This window comes from Anguilla anguilla, chromosome 14 (assembly GCF_013347855.1).
Source record: "Anguilla anguilla isolate fAngAng1 chromosome 14, fAngAng1.pri, whole genome shotgun sequence".
Classification (NCBI taxonomy): Eukaryota; Metazoa; Chordata; class Actinopteri; order Anguilliformes; family Anguillidae; genus Anguilla; species Anguilla anguilla.
In genome coordinates, this window is record NC_049214.1 from 31561279 (window position 1) to 31584944 (window position 23666).

Sequence of the window (23666 nt, forward strand, 5' to 3'; positions counted from 1 at the left end):
TTGTTTTGTCATTTAAAACAAATATGCATGCCAGGCTGCATACTTTTGCATTTTATGTCAAAATGTTAACATACTCAGTAAATGCTTGAATATAATTAATAAATGTACTGCACACTTCTCAATATTTGATAGAAATCTAGACTAATGTTTTCTCAGAACCTTGAAATGTAGCCAATTTTATTTTAATTCAAGGGCATGCTTTTCAGTCAATTTCTCGTTCAAACTTTATGCACTTATACTTCGACATGGCGAAAAATAAACCTGAAGGTGAATAGAAAATAAGGAATTTAATTGTGATTTACACAACCCAAGAACGACAACTTCTGCAAAACAAGATTTATTTTCGCCCGGGCGTTTAAAGTATTTATGTGTCGCCCAAGTGTTCACCAAATCACGCAGGTTGACGAGATTCTCGCGAAGCATTGCGGACAGAGGCGCCATTTTGGGAAGGAGATGGGCAAAAGCGGCAAAAATTAAAAACAAAAAGAAGAATTTTTCGTCATTTTTAACGAATATAGAAATGCAGGAGTCTAAAACAACCCTTAAAAGACTGCCATAGGCGGTGGACAATTCTCGTGAATCAGGTAAGCTACAGAAATGAAGAACCGTAAATGATAAATAGTCTGGGAAAGAAGCTGAAATTGGGCTATGCTAACGCTAGCGAGTGAGTGAGAGCTGTTATTGCTACTCCAGTGTTAGCATCGCTAATCCCGTAGCTAGCTAGATACACTCGGACAGACGAGCTCCTAGCAGCGTAAGTTAATTGAACGAGCACAACAGCAAGACGTGTGTTCAGTTGGTAGTTTGTGTTAGTTCGCTTTTCATGTTTAGTTTGCTTGTTAAGCGAGAGAAAAGATCATAGCTAGCGTTAGCGAGCTAGTTGGAAAACATAGCCTGCAACTGGTTTGCTGGATAATGTCATTCTGTAGTGTAGTTAACTGTGCTAATGTTAGCATAGTTAGCAACGATACTCTGCCAGGAGTGGCTAACGTTATTGCATCCTTTAACCAGTATATGTTCTTTAACAAAGTTTTGTTTTATTGTTCCGCCCGGGTACTCGCAGCTAGACCCGTTTTCAAACATTTGGGAGGGTTGTCTGGTAGTTCAGTCTCGCATACTGAATTGGGTAGATTTCAAGCCAACTACAGACAACTTCGAATTTAATCCTTCTTTGGTGTCCGTGCTAGCAGCCAGACAGCCAGCGTCTCCGAGAGGAGGCTCGGTTGCTGGCTAACGTCATTGCCTCCCATTAGACTTTTATTTCCATTTGCTGACCAACGACGCTAGTTAGCTGTTGTTGTTTTGGTATTATTTAACATACATGAATTTGAGCATGCTGGCAGTCTGTCCAAAAGGCAAACTATGCCTATCCCGTGCATGCAAAACTGTTCACGTTTTCTGAATTGTTGCCAATTATATGCGTGTCTCCCTACAGGCGAACTCTACCGTAACCCCTGTCTCCAGAAGAGACGGCGCCAGTCAAGGTTCTTGCGCTCAGAATCGGTGCTGTCATCTGTCTTTAACCACTGGCGAGCAAACGTCCTCGTTGTGTGCACGTCCAAGGCCGAGGAATGCGCTGGTCGCTTGGGAATCGTCCGAGTAACGAGCCGTCTTTGAACGACGCGGATTTCCTCTGAAATGGTCTGTAAAGAAATGCGAGGGAAAGCGAGAAGCTGACTGCACGACACAACTCGACCTGGAAGCCGTGTTGTTGTGTTTGGACATTGGTATTGGACTGCAATGTAGCATCAGTTCACGGAATTACTTGATCCTCATTTATTCCCTTTGGAGAGGTTCCTCTCTCACGCCCGTTATTTCGGAGAAGCGAAACATGCGCACTTTCAAATGAAGGAGAATTTATTCGAGCTCTTAAACATTTTCCTCCTAATTATGTAATCGATTCTATTTGTGACTTCGTAGGTTGGAGGACAATGGTGCATCGGTAGTCACCCTTGTTTTCGTTCACCGGCTTATGCAGTGGACTTTCACATGTGAACCACCCCAGCACCCTCAGCCCCCTTAAAAAAGACACAGTTCATGCCCATGCTGGCCTTAAGGCAGTGCATGAAAGCCCGACCTGTGTTAGGCCTATAACCAAACAGGAGCTGCCATCTGAGGAGCCAAGCAAGGGACAAAATCCACACTGGGATTGGAATTGGAAATTTGCCTGCGGAGGATGGAAAGTTGATCCGGGATTTCTTTGCTCAATATTTACAGAAGGACCCCGATCTGCAAGATAAACCTGGAGAGCAGAACAGGGGGGATTATCTCCGCGCTTCTCCCATCACAAAAATCCCAGGGAACGTGCCGGAAGGGGTTGCGGAGGGGGGGGAGGGGAGGGGCTTGACTTGACGCAATCGAACGAGGCCATCTGTGCAGTCCTTCATAGCTGGTGTGTATGTGGTTTTAATTTTGCTTTCTCGCACAGACAGTTGTGTTTTGTTCAGACTTCAGCGGTGCTCTCGGCCACGGCAGCCCTAGTGAGGCACCGTTATGCCAGGTGTCTGTCCTGCTGTCCAATAAGAGAGTTTGGGACGGGGGTGGGTGGGGTCAGAAAAGCTGCCCGTTTAGTGTTTACGTGTGATCCCCGTAGCCCGACGGACACTTCAGATGACTTGACGTGGCAGTTATTTCCCTTCGGTGTCAGGTTTGCACGTTGATGTCTTCAGCCTGTCTCGGAGCAAACAAATGTGGATTTTGCTCTCAAATTTATTTTGAATACATGCATATGCAAAGTGGTCTCAGGAAGGTGGCTGTGCTGTGCAGCTTAGACTCGGAAAAGAAACCCGGAGTTTGTCTCAGGAGTGCTGGCTTGATCTCAGTTACAAGTTAGCCTCGTCGATGAAGGACTACTGAGAGGCTGAGTCCATAAAAGGGGATGGCTATCGTGTGTCATCAGTGTAATTTCACGGAGGAAACGTGACGCGATCATTTACATTGGTTAGGGGGCTGTCGGCTCGATGCCGAATTATCACATTCCATGTCAAAATGCTGTGGTTCAAATCGGCCACCCTACCATGGCCAGAGATCGTCCAATCGTTTGAGAGACTCGTGATCCTCGCTTAACCCAAACATGTTATTTCTGTTCACCCAATTACCATAGAGGTTCTGCACTGGATGGTATTTTGGGCCTTCTCCACTGCCTGTCATTTCATTACACGGCAGAACAGGCATCTGCCAGGGAGGACTTCCTGGCAGATGATTTTAGCGTGTAATGAAAGATCACAGGGTGACTGTGGCAGAGGAGCCTGCAATTACAGTCGCAGAAATTTCACTTTTATTTGGAAACCAATGATTCGTATTTATGATTTAACTGGCAGCGTTAATGCATTTGCACAAATATTAAACGGTTGGTAGCAGTTCTGCATAAGTCTAAGAAATCCAATCCATTTCTGGGCTACGTGTCCTTTTGTGAACTACAGTTAATTTTATCGGCAGGAGTGAGTTTGACATCCACGTATCTATCCGTTATCTATACCAACTTCCTATCCCAGCATGCACTGGGCGAGAGGCAGGATTACACCTCAGACAGGCCGCCAATCTATCGCAGGGCAATAGTTGCACCCCCCCCCCCCCATAGTGACAGTATTTTCCTGAACTTTGCAGAATATCATTGGCAGAGTAATCAAACCCCCCCCATTTGAGTTTCTCTACTGCCCATTAAAGGGAGAAGCGGTGTCTGAGGACAGTGGGAATGTGGCCAGGTCTCATTGCTGTGAGAGTCATCATATGTTCCCTCAGCTGGTACTCTGGCTTCTGAAAAAGGAAAGGAGGAAAGTGGGCTTTAGTCCTTGATTTTTTTTCCCCCTCGGTTTATCCAATCGGGCGCACGGATGAGTACCACTTTGAAGAATCGCCCCGTAACGTGCAGGTGAATGATTCCCTGTATTAATGCCACATATTCTTACCTTTGACGAAATGGTGACGTGCTGCTGCTTTCTGGACACTTGTTAGTAATTGACTAATGTAATAAAAAAAGGAAGCCTTTGCAATTAAACCAAAGGAACGGTTATTTCATTAAAAATTTTAATGTATATATATTTTTAAAATTGAGGTATTCCTGACATGCCTCTTGTTTCCGGCTCGTGCTGTTGGACTGTGGAGTGGACACTGTGCTTAGCCGAGGCCCGAGCTCACTCTTCATCACGGGTGATTAACTAGCTCTTGATTTTTCAGATATTCAGGTTTGTGTATCTGGAGTTAATTATATGGCCTGAAATTTATAGCTTCCTCTGACAGGGTGTTTTTTTTCAAGTGGCCTGTTAAGCCTCACCTGTTTTGGCATCCTGCACACTTGGCCACCAACTGACTCTGGTCAGTTTGATCCTAGGCTGCTGGACCTCGGCCCCTCCAGTGGGAATTTGGCTATCACTGTATGTGGTTATAGGTGTAAAATACAAACATGAAATAAAACCTGTTGGAATTAGGAGTTATCAATGGTAAACAGGGGGGACATGAATCCAGGGTCTGTGGGAATGAATTCCCCTCCAGTTAAATCTCACCATAACTGAACCGTTGAGTATTCACATGACATAAGTGCTGTCCAGACTGATCGACTGTCCTGTCAGTCAAACGGACACGTATCGCAGTCACTTCTGCCTCTCTGTCCAGACGCAGCCAAGCGCTGTGGTCCAACACCGATGCACAAACATGATGGAGTGCATTAGAGGTAGTGTTTGAGTGGTCTGTCTAGTTAATGTGATGTGATGGAATTCATACAGAGAAGGCTTGACTGATTTTAAATGGCGCAGCTGAGGTGGCGGTCCTCTGCATCTCACTCTTTGTGAAGTTTAGCTTTTTCTGACTGAGTGTCTGAGGACGGTTATGAAAGGTAACGTGTGAACATTCAATGAGCATCTTTTTCCTGAGGGGGAAAACAGACCAGCACAAAGAATTTTTTACTGGAGCGATTTTTACAGGGAAATAAATCCTCCAAAGTCTGGCTCTGGGCAGAGAACGGCAAGCCGGCACATCTCCCTGGGATCGCGCATCTGTTTTGACAGCTGTGTTATAAGTTGAAGTTTATGGTAACTATAGCCTGCTCTCCTACTCATCAAAGATTTCCCATCATGCCCTTGGCTCTACAAAATTGATCCTTTCGTGACCGTACCCGGGGGGGAAAAATATGGCTGTCCTGTGCCGCGGATGGCACACGGGCAGTCTGCCAAAGCAGCGTCCGATCGAAGGTGTGTGCCAAGTGTCCACCTGGCGCTCACTGTCTGGATCTCTGCTAATAGTGACTGTCTCCCCTCCTGGCGCTAGCTGGCTGACTCTCTGCTAATGGTGACTATGTGTCCCCTTGGTGCTAGCTGGCTGGCTCTCTGCTAATGCTAATGATGTGTCCACCTGGTGCTAGCTGGCTGGCACCTTCTGGCTGACTCTCTGCTAATGCTAATGGTGTGTCCACCTGGCGCTAGCTGGCTGGCTCTCTGCTAATGGTGACTATGTGTCCCCTTGGTGCTAGCTGGCTGACTCTCTGCTAATGCTAATGGTCTGTCCACCTGGCGCTAGCTGGCTGGCTCTCTGCTAATGGTTACTGTGTGTCCACCTGACGCTAGCGGACTGACTCTGCTAAAGGTGACAGTCACTGTGTCACCCTGGCGCTAGCTGGCTGACTCTCTGCTAATGGTGACTGTGTGTCCCCCTGGTGCTAGCTGGCTGGCTCTGCTAATGGTGACTGTCACCCTGATGCTAGCTGACTGACTCTCTGTTAATGGTGACAGTGTGTCCCCCTGGTGCTAGCTGGCTCTGCAAATGGTGACGGTGTCCCCTCCTGGCGCTAGCTGGTTGGCTATCTGCTAATGGTGACTATGTGTCCCCCTAGTGCTAGCTGACTGACTCTCTGCTAATGGTGACACTGTGTCCCCCTGGTACTAGCCGACTGACTCTGCTAGTGGTGATGGTGTGTCCCCCTGGCGCTAGCTGGCTGATGCTAGCTGGCTGGCGCTAGCTGTCTGGATCTGCTAGTGGTAACAGTGTATCCCCCTGGCGCTAGCTGGCTGGCTCTCTGCTAATGGTAGGGGTGTAATTATAGGTGAGGTATGGGGAGCAGCTCAGGCTGCGCGTGGTGCCGGGCTCCTTCAAACTGCTCTTCTCTCTGGAAAGTGCAGAGAGAGAGACAGCACAGCGGTCTGGTGACCGCTGCCTGCACTGTAGCTTAACTTATCTTATAAATGTTGCATGTGCACCCTGCTGACTTTGGGGAGAAAAACAGGTCAGTTTGGCTGCTAAATCATGCAAGGCCCTTTTTAATTAATTCATTTATTTTTTAATCTTAAATTTACTTGGTGGTGAGTTATTCTCCTCCCCTCACAGTTTGTTTTTGTATGATTATACATTTTGGGGTATAGATGTTTTTAAGCGGATAGTTGTCACAAATCTGCAGAATTGCTTTCAAATTTTACCAGCGCCTAAAGCGGAGCTCTCAAACTCCAGTCCGCAAGGGCTGCAGCGTCTGCAGTTTTTTTTTTTTGTGGTTTCCATTCGATTGGCAGCTAATTTGGGCCTTGGAAACAAGACTCGTTAGCCAATCAGTGACTTAGATTTAGCAGTTAAGTCTGTGACTCTCCAGGATTTGAATTTGTGATCTCTGATCTAAAAAGGTAGAGGCGGGGGAGGGGTGGGTATTTACCCGTAATCCCAGAGAACCAGTCCACATTAAGCACCGTGGAATAAAGCCGGTTGTTTCACCTCTGCAGAACCCCAGCTACAGTCACCTACTTAAAGTATTATTCTTGGTTTTTGATCAATGAAATTTATACCAACTTTATCAGCATTGACTTACGCAAAAGGGAAATGAAATGATGTAGTGATAAGTTGAGCTGAGACTCGTGCCTAAATACATCCTATTCGTTGCATGCAGAGTTACTTTAATTCCAAGTTAAAATTGGGACCCATGCTGGAGGTTGTGTTTGGGATCTCCTGGCTCGGCAGTGTGCGCCTGGCAGTGCACCGGTAGCAATGCTGTTTGAACTCAGCCATCGCTAATGACATCACTGCAGTTGGGGAATGACATGGCAGCAACCCGACATCTCCCTTGCCTTTCCCCATTCAGCCCTCCTGCATCCACTTCCACAGATTCAGTCCTCCGTCCAGTTTCAAAGCTGCTGAACTCTACCACAGTGTTTATTCGAGTTGCTCATCTTAGAATTTGGGCCCAGGAGTTGTTCCATTGGTCAAATATGCAGCTTAGTAGCTTGGTGGGCGGCTAAAATGAGACACAGCTGACTGGAGTAGTGCTGAATCCCTGTATGTTAACGGCTAGCTGAAGCCCATTCTTAACAGTGGGCTTCAGATTCATTTGTCTTTAGAATGGGCTTCAGATTCATTTGTCTTTAGAATGGGCTTCAGATTCATTTGTTTTAAGAATGAGCTTCAGATTATTCACTATCCACGTGTGTCCCTCATTTGCTCTTGTGTGTTTTATATTTTATGTGGAAAGTGCTGTACTGTAGATGTCATGGAACATTTTTTTTACAAGCTTAAGATAGATTTCGAATTGTGGAACTTGTCATAACGGCGTATAACAAGTTAAGGATTTAAATTTGAGTGGAATGATTCTGTGAAGCCGTCGAGTAAAGTAGTAGTCGTCAGTCGGCCCGTGGACATGCTGCTGAGAGGCTCGCGGTCTCGTTTGGAGAAAAGGACCGCTGCGTGTTTGTAGGTGACTGGCAGTGGCGCCTTTAAGATTGTGCGGTTCAAAAAGCTCCCGGCTCTTTGAAATCAAATATAGAATTGTTAAAGAGGCCCTTCTGCTTTTCCCCCCGTCTCTGCTCAGGAGGGGAACGCCGAAAGTGCTTTAAAGTCGCTTCAAAGCGGCGGATGAATAGCCGCTAATCTCGGGCCCGCGCCTTCGCCTCGGCGGAGAGCGAGCGGGCGGCGCTTTAAAAGCCAGACCCTCTCCATCAGCGAGACGAAAGGCTGGCCAGCACAAAGGAGACGGGAGTGAGACTGTCGACGGGCGCGGGCGGCTTTGAACCGGGCCTGTAGCCTTTTGCTGGCCCTCGGGCTCGCTCAGGTTTGAATGGGCTGTCGCCCCTCCTGCTCGATGGCAGTCCGCAGTCCGCAGTTACGAGGTACTCCGATTAAAACTCCAATGCTTATTTTTCAGAAATCCCGGCATTGTCCGGGTAGTGCAGTGGTTTGGGCACTGTTCTCTGGGCTGGAAGGACATGGGGTCAAATCCCAGGAGGCACCGTGGTGTGGTGAACGTAGTCTTATCCTGTGGCACAATCCCAATATATGAAATTAGGCAGCATGGATCTTCAGACCCAATTTTAACACCTTGGAATGAAAGTAACTCTGCATGTAAGGAATAGGATGTATTTAGGCACGAGTCTCAGCTTTAAAACCCTCTTTTTTGACGCGAGGGAGGCTTCAGTAGCCACTGACTGGGGGAAGGGTTGCAGAGGGCTGAACGGTGTGAGCAGGAATAAAAACGGCACTTTGAGAAGCACCTGAAGCACGTGGAGGGCGGCGGGAGCACGGCTCCTCTCCCCCGGGGGAGGGGGGAGAGGGGTCTGAAAGCGCAGGCTGGGAGAGGCACAGCCCCTCCACACCCAGAGTGTCCTCACACATTGCTCCTCGTTGCATCAGCTAGACCTGCTTCACACTTCGGCGCAGTCCGAGGTCACGGAAGGAAGCAGCCGCCGCATTCCGTAAAGGTTGAAGTTATTATTTTACCCTCCCCCCCCCCCCCCCCCCCCCCCCGCCCTTTATGGGAAGCCCAAGTGAAGCGCATCATCGGAAAACAGATTTCCCTCGATCTTTCTGAGCTTGCTCCTGCGGTTTATTTAGCAGTGGCCAGTGCATTCATTGCACATGAAGCTCAAGTTTTTGAGTGGAAAGGGCAGGCTAGGCGTTTTTGGAGCCGCTGATGACTCATCTGGAGGCTCCAGAAGGTCGTCTCTGTTGCTGCTAGCGCTTCTCGCGCGTCGATAACGTGTCCGCTGGATTGAATTGAGTTTGACTGGCACGTGTGATGTCGCTTGCGATGTTGAGCTTTTCCACATTGTTTTTTTTTTGCTTGCTGGTCGTAAACCAGGAGCCTTTGCTCGCAGAGTTTTCCGGAAAACGTTGAGCAGCCGTTGAACACCGTGCGCCCTCGTGTGCAAAGTCTCTTAAGAAGGTTACCCATGGGGAAAGTGGGCGTGGCACACTGTAATCGGCCCCGCCCACCTGTCTCCCGTTGTGGTGTTGTTCAGGGGCCTCTGCCCGACGGGCTTCATTGGCCCCTTCCGCCAGGGGTTTACACGACTCAGGAGGTCAAAGGTCGCTCGCCGTTTAGAACGCCCGAAGCTGCGCCTGAACAGGCTCCCAACCAATGAAAACGTAGCATCTGCCAGTGTTCCATTCAGGTGTGCGAGTGTAGGTCTTCAGTTCTGTAATGAAGGCACGGTGAATCGTGCAGAGGAACACGTCTGTTCCACAGGCACGCGCCCTGTGAGCAGGATCCTCTTCACCAGCGTTTCTGCTGTCCCCTCCTTTCTGAGGGACCGCTTCTCATTTATGGAGCTGCCTCAGTGCACGGGCTGCAGGATACATCAAATCCCGGCTTTTAAATTTATTGTTTCGGCGTAATAAGAATGACTGCCGCCATGGGGCGTACGGTCCATCTTTCGTCTTTTTTTTTTTTTCTTTATCTGTACCTGATGTGGTACTAAACAAACGATCGTCAAAGACCACGTGAAATGCTTCTGGGGGGAAAAGGAAAAAAACATTGCTGTGAACATACCGGTGTTCACTACCGCATCAGGCATGATTAATGAGGGAAAAAAAGATGAAAAACGCCAATATGCTCGTTGGCGGCAGTTATTCTTATCACGCGTAAAAAAGAATAATAATAAAACACGATGCGATGTATCGTGCAGCCCTATTCACTGGCTTTACGGCAACTTCACAGTGGCTTTTGTACTTTGATCAGGCGCCTTAAAATAAAAAAATATGCCTTTTAAAATGATTTTTCTGTTTTGCCCACGACACATCAATGACCACATGCAGCTCGTAACAGTGACTGCAAAATAAGCTGACACAATTGGCGCAACTCTGCTGTCTTTCTCTCTCTCTCTTTCTCTCTCCTCCTCTCTCTCTCCTCTCTCTCCTCTATCTCCCCCTCTCCCTCTCTCTCCTCTCTGCTCCTTCTCTCTCCACTCCACTCTCTCCTCTCCTTTCTCATCACCTCTCTCCTCTCCACTCTCTCCTCTTTCTCATCACCCCTCTCTCCTCTCTCTCTGTTGAATGAATGTGTCTTTATGAGCATGGGAAGTGCACGCTTCCGCTGTCGAAGCAGACACCGCAGTAATTAACAAGAGGCAATAGGTGTCCAATGAAATCATAACCTCGTTACGCAAATATTATTCTACGCCTACGGTAACGCTGGCAAGAAAGAACCACGGACCATGAATGAAAGTCCCGTTCTCACTCTCTCTCCTCTCTCTCCTCCCATGTCTTTGTGGCACACTCTTTCTCTCTCTCTCCTGACACGCTCTCTCTCTCTCTCTGCTCCTGCGGGGGGAGTGGCTGCCCGTGTGTCTGAAAGGGGCTCGGATCGGGGGCAGATCTCCTTTATTTTGGGCAGCACAATGCCGTGGCCTGCCACCCGGCGCCCGTGCAGCTGCCCGTCTCCTCCTCCTGAAAGCAGCAGACTTAGCGAGTGGCCCGTCCGGCCCGGACGACCAGCTCTACCGGGCTGTGCCAGGCTCAGTGCCCATCCCTGCCCCCCCCCCCCCCCCGCCGTTCAGACCGTGTTTATACCTGTTTTCTGTGCTTCGGTGTGGGATCACATACTCTCTTTAGGGCTCTGGGGCCTTCTGGTTTGTGTTGTGTTTTTGTTCTTTGATGCCGGAGGTGAAATGTTTTTTATTTCTCTGCAGCCTAACCGTGTTCAGTCTTGAGCCTGCTTTGTGTTGGGGAGGTGTGGTGAAATAAGACTCGAAGCTCGCGGGCCGTGGGACCATGACTTCATCTTTCGGTCTCACAGGGCCTTGTGGTGGCAGGATAGTGGAGTGGGTCATTGTTTTTATGGATGTTAATCAGTAGTGGATATCGGTCTAATGTTGCACTGTGTCCTCTCTCTCTCTCTCTCCCTCTCTCTGTCTCTCTGTCTGTCTCTCTCCCCCTCTCTCTCTCCCTCAGGGACTGGAGATGAGGTGTTGATGCCTTGCTCACCTCTCTTGAGACAGAGACCTAAATGGCGCAGCATGATTTTGCTCCAGCCTGGCTCAATTTTCCCACACCGGCCTCATCAGCGAAGGTAAACCTGCGCTCTGCATCGCCCCTGTCTGGGCCCTGGGGCGCTGTGACCCGGCTGTCCTCACAGCTACCAAATCCACATTTGCAGTCACTTTTACTGGGGAGCAGGTACTTGAGTCTTTATTCAGAGGGGGAATGCAAGAGAGGGTTACAGATAGGGGGCAGCAGAGAGGGGTACAGACATGGATCACAGCACAGAAAGTGTCACTGCTGGGAATCCCCCCCCACCCCTACCCCCGGCCACACGGGGAATTTGCATTTGAAGTGTTCAGAAAACCAAAAGATAAGGATGTACAAATCACTTTTATCAAGTGTATCAAAAAAATTACAAAAAAAAAAGAATATAGAATTTACTTATGATTTTTAATGCTTGGCCTGACACAGTGTGATTTATCTGGGTGGATAAAGCCTTCAGTTTCATTTCTGATTGGAAGCTCACAAAACTGGTTCACTGCTAATTAGTTAAAATGTACTACAATGTAAATGCTCTGTTAACGTGTTAAGCATGGTTTCCAAATAACAAATCCTATTGTGTTCTGATGGAGACCCTGTGATGTCACTGTTGTGGAGGGCAGTGTTCTGTTGGAGACCCAGTGATGTCACTGTTGTGGAGGGCAGTGTTCTGATGGAGACCCTGTGATGTCACTGTTGTGGAGGGCAGTGTTCTGATGGAGACCCTGTGATGTCACTGTTGTGGAGGGCAGTGTTCTGATGGAGGCACTGTGATGTCACTGTTGTGGAGGGCAGTGTTCTGATGGAGGCTCAGTGATGTCACTGTTGTGGAGGGCAGTGTTCTGATGGAGGCTCAGTGATGTCACTGTTGTGGAGGGCAGTGTTCTGATGGAGGCACTGTGATGTCACTGTTGTGGAGGGCAGTGTTCTGATGGAGGCACTGTGATGTCACTGTTGTGGAGGGCAGTGCTCTGATGGAGGCTCAGTGATGTCACTGTTGTGGAGGGCAGTGTTCTGATGGAGGCACTGTGATGTCACTGTTGTGGAGGCCAGTGTTCCGATGGAGGCACTGTGATGTCACTGTTGTGGAGGGCAGTGCTCTGACGCCGTTGCCCTGCTCCCCAGCCGTCTCTGAGCTGCGAGAAGCCGCCGGAGGCCCCCGTTTGCCCGGACGGCCGCAGCGATGTGAGTCGCAGACGACACAACTCCTCCGACGGATTCCAGTCCCTCAATGGACGCGCTGGAGGTACCGCCCCCCCGACCCGTCCGTCACACACAGGAGAGCCTGCTCATTGGTAGCTCTGTTCCGCTGGACAGACCCACACAGCCACGTTAGTGCTGAGCTGCTAGCGGATTGCAGGGCTGTGCTTACAGGGCCCATGGGGTTGTGTTCAGTAGTAAAGATTTCACTCCATCCCTTACAAAGCACATTCAACAGCTAAAGATCTTATTGAACCGCTGCTTAGCAGAGTCAGGTGTGCCAAATTAGGGTTGAAATGAAAACCTGCATGAAGTTAGATCTCCAGGAAGAGGGTTGGGCAGCCCTGCCCTAAAGACAAAGTAACATGGTAGGCTACTCTGTGATAGGTGGAGCTCTTCTCTGGGTTCAACTAATAGGGTGACATCACAAGTCTTATTAGCATTTTATTAAGGGGAACATTGCCAGTGCTGTTTGCGTGGCGATTGACTGGAATTCCAACATATGATGAAAAATGTGAAGGGCTGATAAATGCTGCCACCCAGGAGAGAAGCCATGGCAGAGGGTCTGCAGCACATTAACTGGAGTCCCGAACGGGTCCTGAAATTACCAAATTGACACCGATTTATCTAAATGCATTGACCTGCCCTAATTAATGGGGTCGCTGCGGCCTCAGGAATTTTGGCTTTATCACTGAACAGTCTCTCCTATCCGCCGGCAAAGAGGGCAGAAGCTGTAGATTGGCACACTAGTGCGTTTGACACACTCAAGTCCTCTGCCGCAGGTTGAGACATTTACATCTCGTCGAACATAGAACTCATCAAGCTGCTAATTCTTAGAAAGAGGTGTGCCAAATTAGGGTTTAAATGCGAACCTTCAGGAGAGTAGATCTCCAGGAACAGTGTTGGTTACCCCTGCTTTAAATGGAACTGTCCCCCCCCCCTTGCAGGAAGTTACTCCAGGAAGGAGAAGAACGGCTGGAGGGGCCGGAACGGCAGCGAGGGCGGGGCCTCGCGGGCGGTGTTCCACGGCGGGGGGGGCCACGGGCGCTCCAGGCCCACGGCCCCCCAGGGGGGCAAGAACAAGGTCCTGCACGAGAGCAACTCCGGGCACAACGGCAGCGGCAAGCACGAGGAGGGCGACCCACGCAAGCAGTTCCAGGCTGAAGACTTTGTGAGTCTGCGAAATGCATTCTGGGATACGATGCGACATGATTCAGTCCTCCACCCCTCCCCCCCTGCCCCCACTGTTCCCTTGGTTCACCACGGGCTCTTACCCAACAAATTCACGGCTACAGGATGTCTTGAGTCTTGTACCACTGAATTTGATTAACTTCATTAACTTTGTCTTATTTTGACTGTGCCTACATCCTATACATGTTTCAAAGTGATTTGAAGACCTCTCGAGGGTGGGGGGGGGGGGGGGGGGGGGTCATTCATAAGTGTCACGCGAGTATAGTACTCAGTTTGATCCGTAGTACCAGCGGTGTGGTGCGTAATAGTTGTTCAAGAAACCCCCCCCCCCCTTCCCCCAGAGGATCTGAAATGCATTTCACGCTCCGCTTGGCAATGTGTGTTCAATGCTAAAGAGGAGGTGAAATATTGATAGTGATTCTCCTGAGGCCCCAAGTGATTAGGGTGTGAGAGTGCTGATCGGCTGGATAGTGGTTGGGGGCGGGGGGGCACACATTGGCCTATGAGGACTGGAAATTGCTGTGAAGCTCATGGCACAATGTCGGTTAGATCTACAACTCATTTCCGGACTTCATGCTGGGTTTGGCGCATGCTGCTCTTCATACTGATGAAGGCGCGGATGCGAAACCAAAGACGTTAGGTTTCTCCGTTAGCACGTTAGCTACTGGCGCCTTTAGCCGCGCTTCAGGACAGTTGACATCCATCAGGCAGCGGTTTGTATTCCTGGCACGGCAAAACACAACAAAGATTCTTTTTTAAAAATCTTTTTAAAACCAGCGGAGACGCACCGATGTCTTTGTTACCGGCGATGTTCCCGCTGTGTCTCGGCTCATGGAAATTGAATTGTGGCTCTCAATTCCCCTTTGCGTGCAACTGAAGTGACTCGCTGTTCCAGAGTTGCACTCCTGAATTTGGTCTCCCTCGAGCTGAATTGATGGGGCGTACGTGCCGCTGAGATATGGAGTAAAGCTGGGGATGAAATGGGTACACCCCCCCTGCCCCCCCCCCCCCCCCCCACCCAGCCACTGATGATGCTCTCTCTGTTTTTCAGCCGTCTCTGAATCCGGACGCGGAACGGGAGCTCAATCAGAACAAAGCGGTAGCAGTGGGAGTATGGGGTGAGTCTGGCATCTTCTCTCAACCGTAACTAGCTGTCTCAACCATAACTAGCTGTCTCAACCGTGACTAGCTGTCTCAACCGTGACTAGCTGTCTCAGCCATAACTAGCTGTCTCAACCATAACTAGCTGTCTCAACCATAACTAGCTGTCTCAGCCATAACTAGCTGTCTCAACCGTGACTAGCTGTCTCAACCGTGACTAGCTGTCTCAACCGTAACTAGCCGTCTCAACCATAACTAGCTGTCTCAGCCATAACTAGCTGTCTCAACCGTAACTAGCCGTCTCAACCATAACTAGCTGTCTCAGCCATAACTAGCTGTCTCAGGCCTAACCAGCGTGCCTTAGGAGAGGAGGAGGGGAGCTGTGGCTCTTAATGGGAGTTTGCACGTTTAAACGCTGCTTGGGATGCTTGTGGCTTTCGTCCCTTTTAGGTAGTTCCCGACTGTCCTTCGGGCTGTCCCGTAGCAGTCTCTCTCTAGTCCTCTGTGTCCTTGGCTGTCCCAGATAAGTCAGGGCGGCGCGTTTTTTTTGGTTTGAGCGCTCCGCAGTGACGCACCCTTTTCTGCCCTTGAATCAGAGCACCCGCCGAATCCCAAGTCCAGGACCTCTAAAATGATGGTGATCAAGCGCATGCCGAAGGAGGAGCCCAGCTCGACGCTGCCCGCCCCGGCCCACACCCAGCCCGCACCCCCCAAGAACGGGACCCCCTCCTTCTACAAGGGCCTGGTCCCCAAACCGGTCGCTGTCCCCGCTAAGGTAGGACACCCGTTTAAAATGGGGTGCGGGTGGGAGTGTAACTGTTGCCCTGCGACAGGTTGGCGGCCTGTCCATGGTGTACTCCTGCCTCTCGCCCAATGCATGCTGGGATAGGCTCCAGCACCCCCCGCGACCCTGGCCAGGATAAGCGGGGATAGATATTGGATGGATGGATGGGATGTAACTGGTAACAGTCCTGAATGAACACTGATGTCTACTGTGGATGGATCTGAACTACGAGACTGCCGAATTCAGTTGTCGGATAATGGATGTGTCCAAGCTGCTATGGCTCCTGCGACACTCCTGATACAGCCGGCAGATATCTGTGGTGTGGCTTCCTTGGCTGTGCTTTTTAACTGCTTTGTCTCTGGTGCTTATTTTCTGTGTGAAGTTACCCACCTATTTGCGTGTGCGTCATAGGAGCGGTGCATGCAGGTTTGTGCTGTGGTCGTTTGAGATGATGCCCCACAGTCCAGTGGAGTGCAGTTCTCCATTAGAGGCCTCCGTTTCACATCGTCAAAAGTGTGCAAGACACAGTTAAAGTTTGCGACTGCCCCACAGACTCACCCCCACTGTGTGATGCGTCCTCTTCCGCCCCCCCCAGGGCAGCCGCTCTTGCTCCTCCTCCCCCGTGGACAAGGCCAGCCAGCCGCGGCTGATGATGAGGCTGAGCCGCGCGCGCACAGACAGGAAGAGCCACTTCCTCAAGGCCCTGAAGCAGGACCGGGTGGACGAGGAGGACCTGGACAACCCCTGCAAGGTACCGCTCGGGCTGCCCAAGCCCGCCGCGCTCGAGGGCGGGGAAGAAGGGAGCATTTAAAAATGGTGGTTGTGATGTCGGCTTAACGTCATTAAGCAGAAAGGAGCTCCCACCAATCACGGAGGATTTTGGTAATGACTACTAACGGTAACCGTGATTGGTGGATACTTTGACAACTTCTGGCTACATTTCCTTTCTTTCTGTGCAGGGAGTACGATCTGCAGATCACCATTATTGTTGATCTGCTTGTTGTTACCAAGGTATTCTGTGATTGGTGGAGCTCTTCTCTGGGTTCTTCTAACAGGAAGACATCACAAACTCCTTATTTCCATTTTATTGAGGGGAAATTCGCCAGTGCTGTTAACATGGCTGGATTGTGATTCCAACTGGTGATGAGAAATGGTGACACGTGCCTTTTGAAGAAAGCCACTTGAGAAAGAAACAGGGACTGTACTGCAGATTAACTGAAGTCCAGTTAATTTCCTGAATGCTGAATCGAGATTGACCCCGACCCTGATGAATGTCTATGCTAATTCAGTCTTTCTCACAGTTCTGCGGGTACGATTCCGTTTCACCGCCACCGCGTTTATAGCACTGTCTTTCCCGCCACAGGACGACGAAGCCTTCCACGTGCAGAACAGCAACCTGGGCCACGGGGACGAGAACCGAAACCGCTTCGAGCGCCCCGCCCCGCGGGAGAACGGGAACGCCCCGCTCGTGGCCCGGCAACAGATCCTCCGCTCCTCCACCTTCCCGCAGCCTGAGGTGCTGTCCAGCTCCCTGGAGGCGGAGCACAGGTGGGTGGGCGGGGCTAGGTGGGTGGGTGGGAGGGGCCTGGGGGTGCGTTGAGGGCAGTGTACTAGGGGCGGTGTTCTGGGCTCCTGCAGGCTGCTGAAGGAGATGGGCTGGCAGGAGGACAGTGAAAACGACGAGACCTGCGCCCCGCTCACCGAGGACGAGATGAGGGAGTTCCAGGCCATAAGCGAACAGGTGCTCACGCCTCTCATATGCCCTTCTGACAAACCTCTCATATGCCCCCCTTACACACCCCTCTCACACACCCCCCCTCACACACCCCCCTCACACCCCCCCCTCACATGCCACCTCACACACCCCTCTCACACCCCCCCCTCACATGCCACCTCACACACCCCCTCATACACCCCCCCTCACATGCCACCTCACACCCCCTCACACACCCCCTCTCACACCCCCCCCTCACATGCCACCTCACACACCCCCTCATACACCCCCTCTCACACCCCCCCCTCACATGCCACCTCACACACCCCTCTCACACACCCCCTCACACACCCCCCTCATACGCCCCCCCCCTCACACCCCCCTCACACACCCCTTTCACACACCCCCCTCATACGCCCCCCCCTCACCCCCTCATATGCCCCCCCTCATACGCCCCCCCCCCTCACGCCCCACACACACCCCCCCTTACACACCCCTCTCACACACCCCCCCCCCCCACACCCCCCCCCTCACATGCCACCTCACACACCCCTCTCACACCCCCCTCACACACCCCTTTCACCCCCCCCCCCTCATACGGCCCCCCCTCACACACCCCTCTCACACACACCTCTCACACCCCCCCTCATATGCCCCCACACACACGCCCCACACACACCCCCCCACACACCCCTCACACACCCCTTTCACACACCCCCCTCATACGGCCCCCCCTCATACGCCCCCCCTCACACACCCCCCTCACACACCCCTCTCACACACACCCCCCTCACACCCCCCCCTCACACCCCCCCCCCTCACATGCCCCCCTCATATGCCCCCCCCTCACACACCCCCCCTCACACACACCTCTCACACACACACCCCCACACACTTGCTCCCACACACACCCCCCCATCACACGGCCTCCACACATGCCCTACACATGCCCCCCTCACACGCCCCACATGCGCCCCTCCCACATGCTTCAGGTAAGATAAATGGGTGGGTCTAAGATAGTATTTTGGAGCGTGACTAGAGACGGTGTAGTGACCAGAGCGCCCCCCCCCCCCCCGCCTGTGTCCTCAGCTGCAGAGGAACGGCCTGCGGAGGAACGGCTTCCTGAAGAACGGGCTCCCCTGCGACTTCCTGGGCTCCTGGCGGAACAGCACTTTCAGACCCACCGCCGAGGCAGAGGAGACCGAGACCAGCAGCAGCGACACCTCGGACGACGAGGCCTGAACCAGCGCTTCCGAATGCCCCCCCCTCGCCCCCCTCCTTCCACTCACCCACACCACCGCCCCCCCAAAACCCCCTCAGCAGCCCTCAGCACCCCTCCGCCCTCCTGTGACCTTTCAGCTGTGGGGGGAAAAAAAAAAAACGGGGACTCCCTGTATCTTTGCGAGTCGGAGATCTGGATCATGGAAAAAAAAACCCCAGGGCGTCTGAAGGCCTGGGTGAGAACACTTGCTTAAACACGCTTTGTAAAGTGGCCCCTGTAGTTTAAAAAACGACAAAAAAAGAAAAGAAAAAAAGAAACGATGACTTTTGGTGGAATTTTAGTGACTTTGTCTCATCACTGAAAGCATTAAGAGAACCAGTATACTGCAATGTGACAAGGTCTGTTCTGGAAGAAGTGAATAAAATGATTGCAATTCACAGTGTATCGTCCCGTTGAGGTCTGTGTATGGAGGCGAGATGGCTCGGCACTTGATTTTACAGACAGCTCCAACACTGTTTTAAAAGACACAACCCAGCACTTTATTTTAGACAGCTCAACACTGGAGATAGCTCAACATTGTTCAATTTAAAAAAAAATCATTTACAAAGAAAAATCCAGTGTTTTCAGCACATGGCTATACCCTGTTATTAATAGTGCACTGGTTTCTGTGGTTTTCTATGATCTCACTCTCCCACCTCTGAGTACTGACCTGTCCAACAACACTGAACTGTCCGATAAAGCTGAAAAAGCCTGAAAAACATATTTAAAAAAATAAAAATATAGTTAACATAACAAAATAAGTACCAATGATTCAGGTAGAAAGCTTGTGGGGAAAAATCAAGTCAAGTGTACCACTGAGATAACTTACTGTGTTTAGTTTTTCAATTATCTGCTTCAAGTTCTCTTTTCCACCCATAACCTGTATTCTGTTACAGTATTTTTATGTTGAAGGAGAACACTACAACTGTTGTCTTTGTTTGGTCACATACAATAATTCTTCTTAAAATAGGATGGTTTGATACGGTTGTATTTCTCACCTGCCAACGCTGTGGAACAGTTCCATCATGGATGTGAATCCAGGCGCTGGGCCTCTGGGGCTGAAAGATATCCCATCCCGTTCATGTTCTGCGTGTTTGTATACAGCTGTAGAGCAGCCTTGCAGTTAGTTTAGCCACAGAGAAGTGGAAAAGGGCACTTATCTGTGTCAAGATGTCATTTCCTGCCTGATGGATGAGCTTTGCTTTAACCTCACAAGCCAAACTTTTGTTTTTAGGAGCAAGCTGACTGCATTAGAAGAGAAGTAATTTTTTTTATGCTTTGAGTCAATTCATTAGGTTTTTATTGAATATTAGCCTATTGTTATCTGTTAAAGGCACATGTTTTATTAAGGATATATATTGCTTTTCTTTGCTATTTGTAAGTTATTTTAGGCTGTTTATTAATCTAATTTTATGTTTAAACTGTATTGGTGTGGAACACTTAATTTAATATCCATTCTGTTCAAAATTGGCTATTAGTGAGGTCCATACTTGAGGCTATGTTTCTTGTTTAGTTAGTTATTTAGTTTACTTCCAATTTGCATTTTTTAACCTGTTTAAAAAAGCTTATGTTGGTCAGTAGGAATAGGCCTTTAACACTGATTAGCATGTGCACTAGAACAGAGCCTTACCAGATACCAGACCATGTGGCCCCATCCATGCACTAGAGCAGTGCCTTAACAGATACCAGACCATGGGGCTCATCTATGATTTGGAGAAAAGCATCTGCCAAATAAAACTAATGTACTGTAATGTAATCCAAGCACTAGAACAGAGCCTTAATAGATAGCAGATCATGGGGCCCATCCGTGAGCTACAACAGCGCCTCAACACGATGAGCCACCCAGCAGCCCCCACAGAATAGACGTCCTTGGTTGGGTCAGGCTCCATCTACCCCGTTGTCCAGGTAACCAATAAAGTAATTTATGAGCAGGTAAATGTCAGTTTTTCTGCTGATATCACCGAAAAGACAAAGAAAAAATCGAGGGTAGGGAGTGGTAGTTAGCGAGAGCTGCAGCTGTAAAGCCAAGTTTTCTGCAACGTTCTAAAACTCGCCGCCTACAATTAGATGCGTTGAGTCACCTGTGACTGCAAGCAGGGACGTCAGACACTCGGAGATGGGTAGTTCACACTGCTGCAACTCCTCACTGCAACGTTCGAAATGTCGCATCACAGATCTTTGGTCTGAACTGGAACCGCATGGTTACAGGGAAGTCTACAACCAGAAAACCTGAAGCAAAACTGAAAGGTTCACGGTCAGTTGTGGCTCCATGTCTCTCACACTTTGGCTAGTGTTACCTCATGGGACCTGTTGGGCCGGTGAGATTTTAGGTGCAGCAAGACTACTGGGGGCTACTGAGGAAGAATCACTTGAGGGCTTCTTTGCTGAGGTGTAGGTAGAACCAGTGTCTGAAAAAGAAGAGCTTCAGTCACTTGAATGATGATAAAAATGCAGTTGACCTTCCAAAAAGTAGCAGTGACCTCTCGAGCGCTTACTTCAAGTTTGCCGGCCTCTTCCTGAAGTTGGGTCTTCTGTGTCTTGGTTTGAAGAACCCTTTTCACAATAGTGACCGGCTTCACCACCTCCGGCCCTACCAGTTTGGGTCTCACTGAAGTGTGTCAATAGGTTGAGTCACATTGTTAAAAACAATAGACGTTCAATGTTGGGTTTCAGCTTAGCGATAGGACACTAAAGGCATCCGTAGCTGACTTACGTGACTCACCTTGATGGCTTTTTGATGACACTTCTTCAGACCTCTTGTGTTAGAGAGTAAAGCAGCCTCTTGGCCTTTGACCTGCAAACTTTGACCTCCCTCCAGATCTCCTCCAGCGCCTTCACCCTAAAGTCATGGGGCTTGCAAGATGTAAAAGTATCAGGTTCCACGATCATCCCTTGTCTGTTCATCATGACGGAGCTATCGATTTTAATACACATGCGAAAAGGTACTACCATACCTATGCTGAACAAGCTGGAATGGCACAATTTAAATACTCCAGGCCAATTTATTTTCAGTGGTTCTGTTATGTCATAATGAGGATAGCTTCTGCAATCACAATTGCCTTGTGATGGCTTTTTTTACACCAGCTATATTCTATATAATTCAGGTATAGAATTCAGTGTCTGTTGTCTACACAATGCCTGCAGCATGAATTATACAGATCTATGATTGGCTATATGAATGATCAGATTCTAGTTAGATTAGATCACAGATAAGAAGATTGTAGATTTTGACATTTCATGGCATACAGTTGATACGAGCTGACTGAAGTAGCCTATATTTGACTTATTTACTGAGGCTAATTGCGTTTTCGGCAATTGACGTATTCTGCAACAATTTCCACCTCAAGTGAAGTGCCAGTACAGACCGTTAACGCTAGGGCTACCAGACGTCCGGTTCCCGACCGCAATGTCCGGTTCTCAAATTATTTGTATAGATTCAGGTTTGTGGACCCGACCATACAATGTAAAGTCCCGTTTGAGTAATTGATGGGAAGAATTTACCAGTAGTTAATTTACCAGTAGTTTTTAATGAATTAACTGATTTTTCCTTTTAAAATTTTCCATTTGAGCATATGTTTTGAATAAATATATTAAATTAATAAAATTGGAATGTATAATTTGTAATCCAGAAACTAACTATTCGAAGAAACTGATGGTACGGGTACACCGGTGGGCATGGACTGAAAAGTTTTGAGTAAACAGGACCTCTAAGAAAAATGGAGGACGAGCCACGGCCAGGGTGTAGGCTACAACTCATCACCTCATGCTTTCACTCAGGGATGCCATTGCATTCTTTGACATTTATTTAGAAAGAAAAATTAATTCAATAAAATATTTCCATTGTTTAGATGCAATATATGTTTTTTCATATAAGAATCACCACGCTGTTCCACTCCACAGCTTAAAGAGTCGGATACAGAAAACGGAATATTTACATTCAAAATTTGTATGGATTTTCACGAATTTCCAATGTTTACGGATCCACCGCGAAACGAATCGGCCCGCTCCATTAACCATAAGTTAAGACTGAGTTTACAGAAATACATTTTGCGCATCAACTGGTTTGACTTCTTACGTTCAGTGTTTTATGTTAAATGTGTTCGGTTATTTTGCTTTCTGCGTTGACATAGCTCCATCTTCTGGATGCTCCATGTGATTAATGGAAAAGGAACGGCCACCTGGTCACAGGCATTTATAACAATCACACAAAAGCAATTTGCTTTGTAAAGGCTTGCCTGTGTGCTAAGAAACAATAACACAACTCACTTCATGGTACGTTATGAATAGCACAGAACCGAGTAAATCGTACTATTTTCTTAATAGTTACTCATTCATTTAGCCTATTTATTATTTATTCGTGCATTTCCGCCGTTTAGGAAAGGCTTTCTGGATTTTTCACCTTGGAAAAATCAAAGTTGGCAACACTGTTGCTATGACATGGGCAAATAAAAATACCTCTGTCATCTCCTGTGACGTCACTAGGCTACCTACGCTACACAGGTAACTGCTGACGTCACAGAAAAGACAGAACGCTAAAAACCCTCGCCCAACAATGCTGTTATCATTGGAAATTATATGTAAAAATATAGCACGGACAGCGACGTCTGATGACAGCTCACTTGGGAGCACAGAAAGAGGAACAACACCATGGCAAAGAAAGGGAAGAAGGGTGGAAAAGGGAAGATGACAGAGGAGGAGAAACAGCTATTTCTGCAGCAAAAAGCCTTGGCAGAGGAGGAGATAAAGAAGAAAAAAGAGGCCATGCTCATTAAAGAATTTACGGTAAGTCTGTTCCACTAACCACTTATGTGACTGCTGAAATATTTGAGCCACAGACATATTATGTCATATGTTACGAGCTATTCATTATATCTGCGTAATGTAGGCTATTTCTGAATTTTGTAACCCGTACGTTCCTGGGTGTGTGTTAGGCTTGCCAACGAATGTCCTTCTGTGAGCAATCTCAACAAAACGTTTGCAACGTTAATGAAGAAAAGTTAATATACACAAACCCCGTTGAAACTACACAATCCCAGAAAATAAGCCTGCGTAAATTTCATTCACGAATCGTTTGCCCAACGCCCTGCGTCTGTTCTCTTATTTCCCCCCCAGGATAAAATGGAGACGGAGGAGCAGAAAACGGCGGTGAACGACCTGAAGCTTGTAGACAGATGGCGGTTGGTGTTCCGGAAGGTCCGCGCGAAGGAGCTGCG

At 49.0% G+C, this 23666-nt stretch overlaps 2 protein-coding genes and 1 long non-coding RNA gene across 5 annotated transcripts in view; 2 read left to right on the forward strand and 1 right to left on the reverse strand.

The window, feature by feature from the left end:
- The first annotated feature begins 401 nt into the window (after positions 1–401).
- Positions 402–18714, forward strand: LOC118212867 (vasculin-like). 3 transcript variants are annotated; one of them, XM_035391293.1, is made up of 11 exons: positions 402–584; positions 1436–2392; positions 11134–11251; positions 12328–12448; positions 13350–13573; positions 14645–14711; positions 15291–15469; positions 16074–16229; positions 16842–17026; positions 17117–17219; positions 18282–18714. In XM_035391293.1, exons 3-11 carry the CDS (start codon positions 11189–11191, stop codon positions 18432–18434), a joined length of 1251 nt encoding a protein of 416 aa, XP_035247184.1. In that variant the 5' UTR covers positions 402–584; positions 1436–2392; positions 11134–11188; the 3' UTR covers positions 18435–18714. The 3 variants fall into 3 exon arrangements, with proteins under 3 accessions (XP_035247184.1, XP_035247187.1, XP_035247185.1); XM_035391296.1 differs by lacking the exon at positions 402–584 and adding an exon at positions 730–754; XM_035391294.1 differs by lacking the exon at positions 402–584 and adding an exon at positions 783–808.
- LOC118212868 lies at positions 18689–22856 on the reverse strand. The gene is made up of 3 exons (XR_004762325.1): positions 21176–22856; positions 20949–21061; positions 18689–20861 (listed from the first exon to the last, which is right to left on the reverse strand). It is a non-coding gene; the product is annotated as an uncharacterized LOC118212868 (long non-coding RNA).
- Positions 22857–23085: 229 nt separating this feature from the next.
- LOC118212866 (dynein regulatory complex subunit 2-like) overlaps positions 23086–23666 on the forward strand; it is a 5856-nt gene continuing 5275 nt past the window's right edge. Inside the window, exons 1-2 of the mRNA XM_035391292.1 lie at positions 23086–23235; positions 23566–23666. The exon at positions 23566–23666 is cut by the window's right edge and continues 67 nt beyond it. Of these exons, the coding sequence (XP_035247183.1) occupies positions 23101–23235; positions 23566–23666 (236 nt within the window). The 5' untranslated portion in view covers positions 23086–23100. The remainder of the gene's footprint in view (positions 23236–23565) is intronic.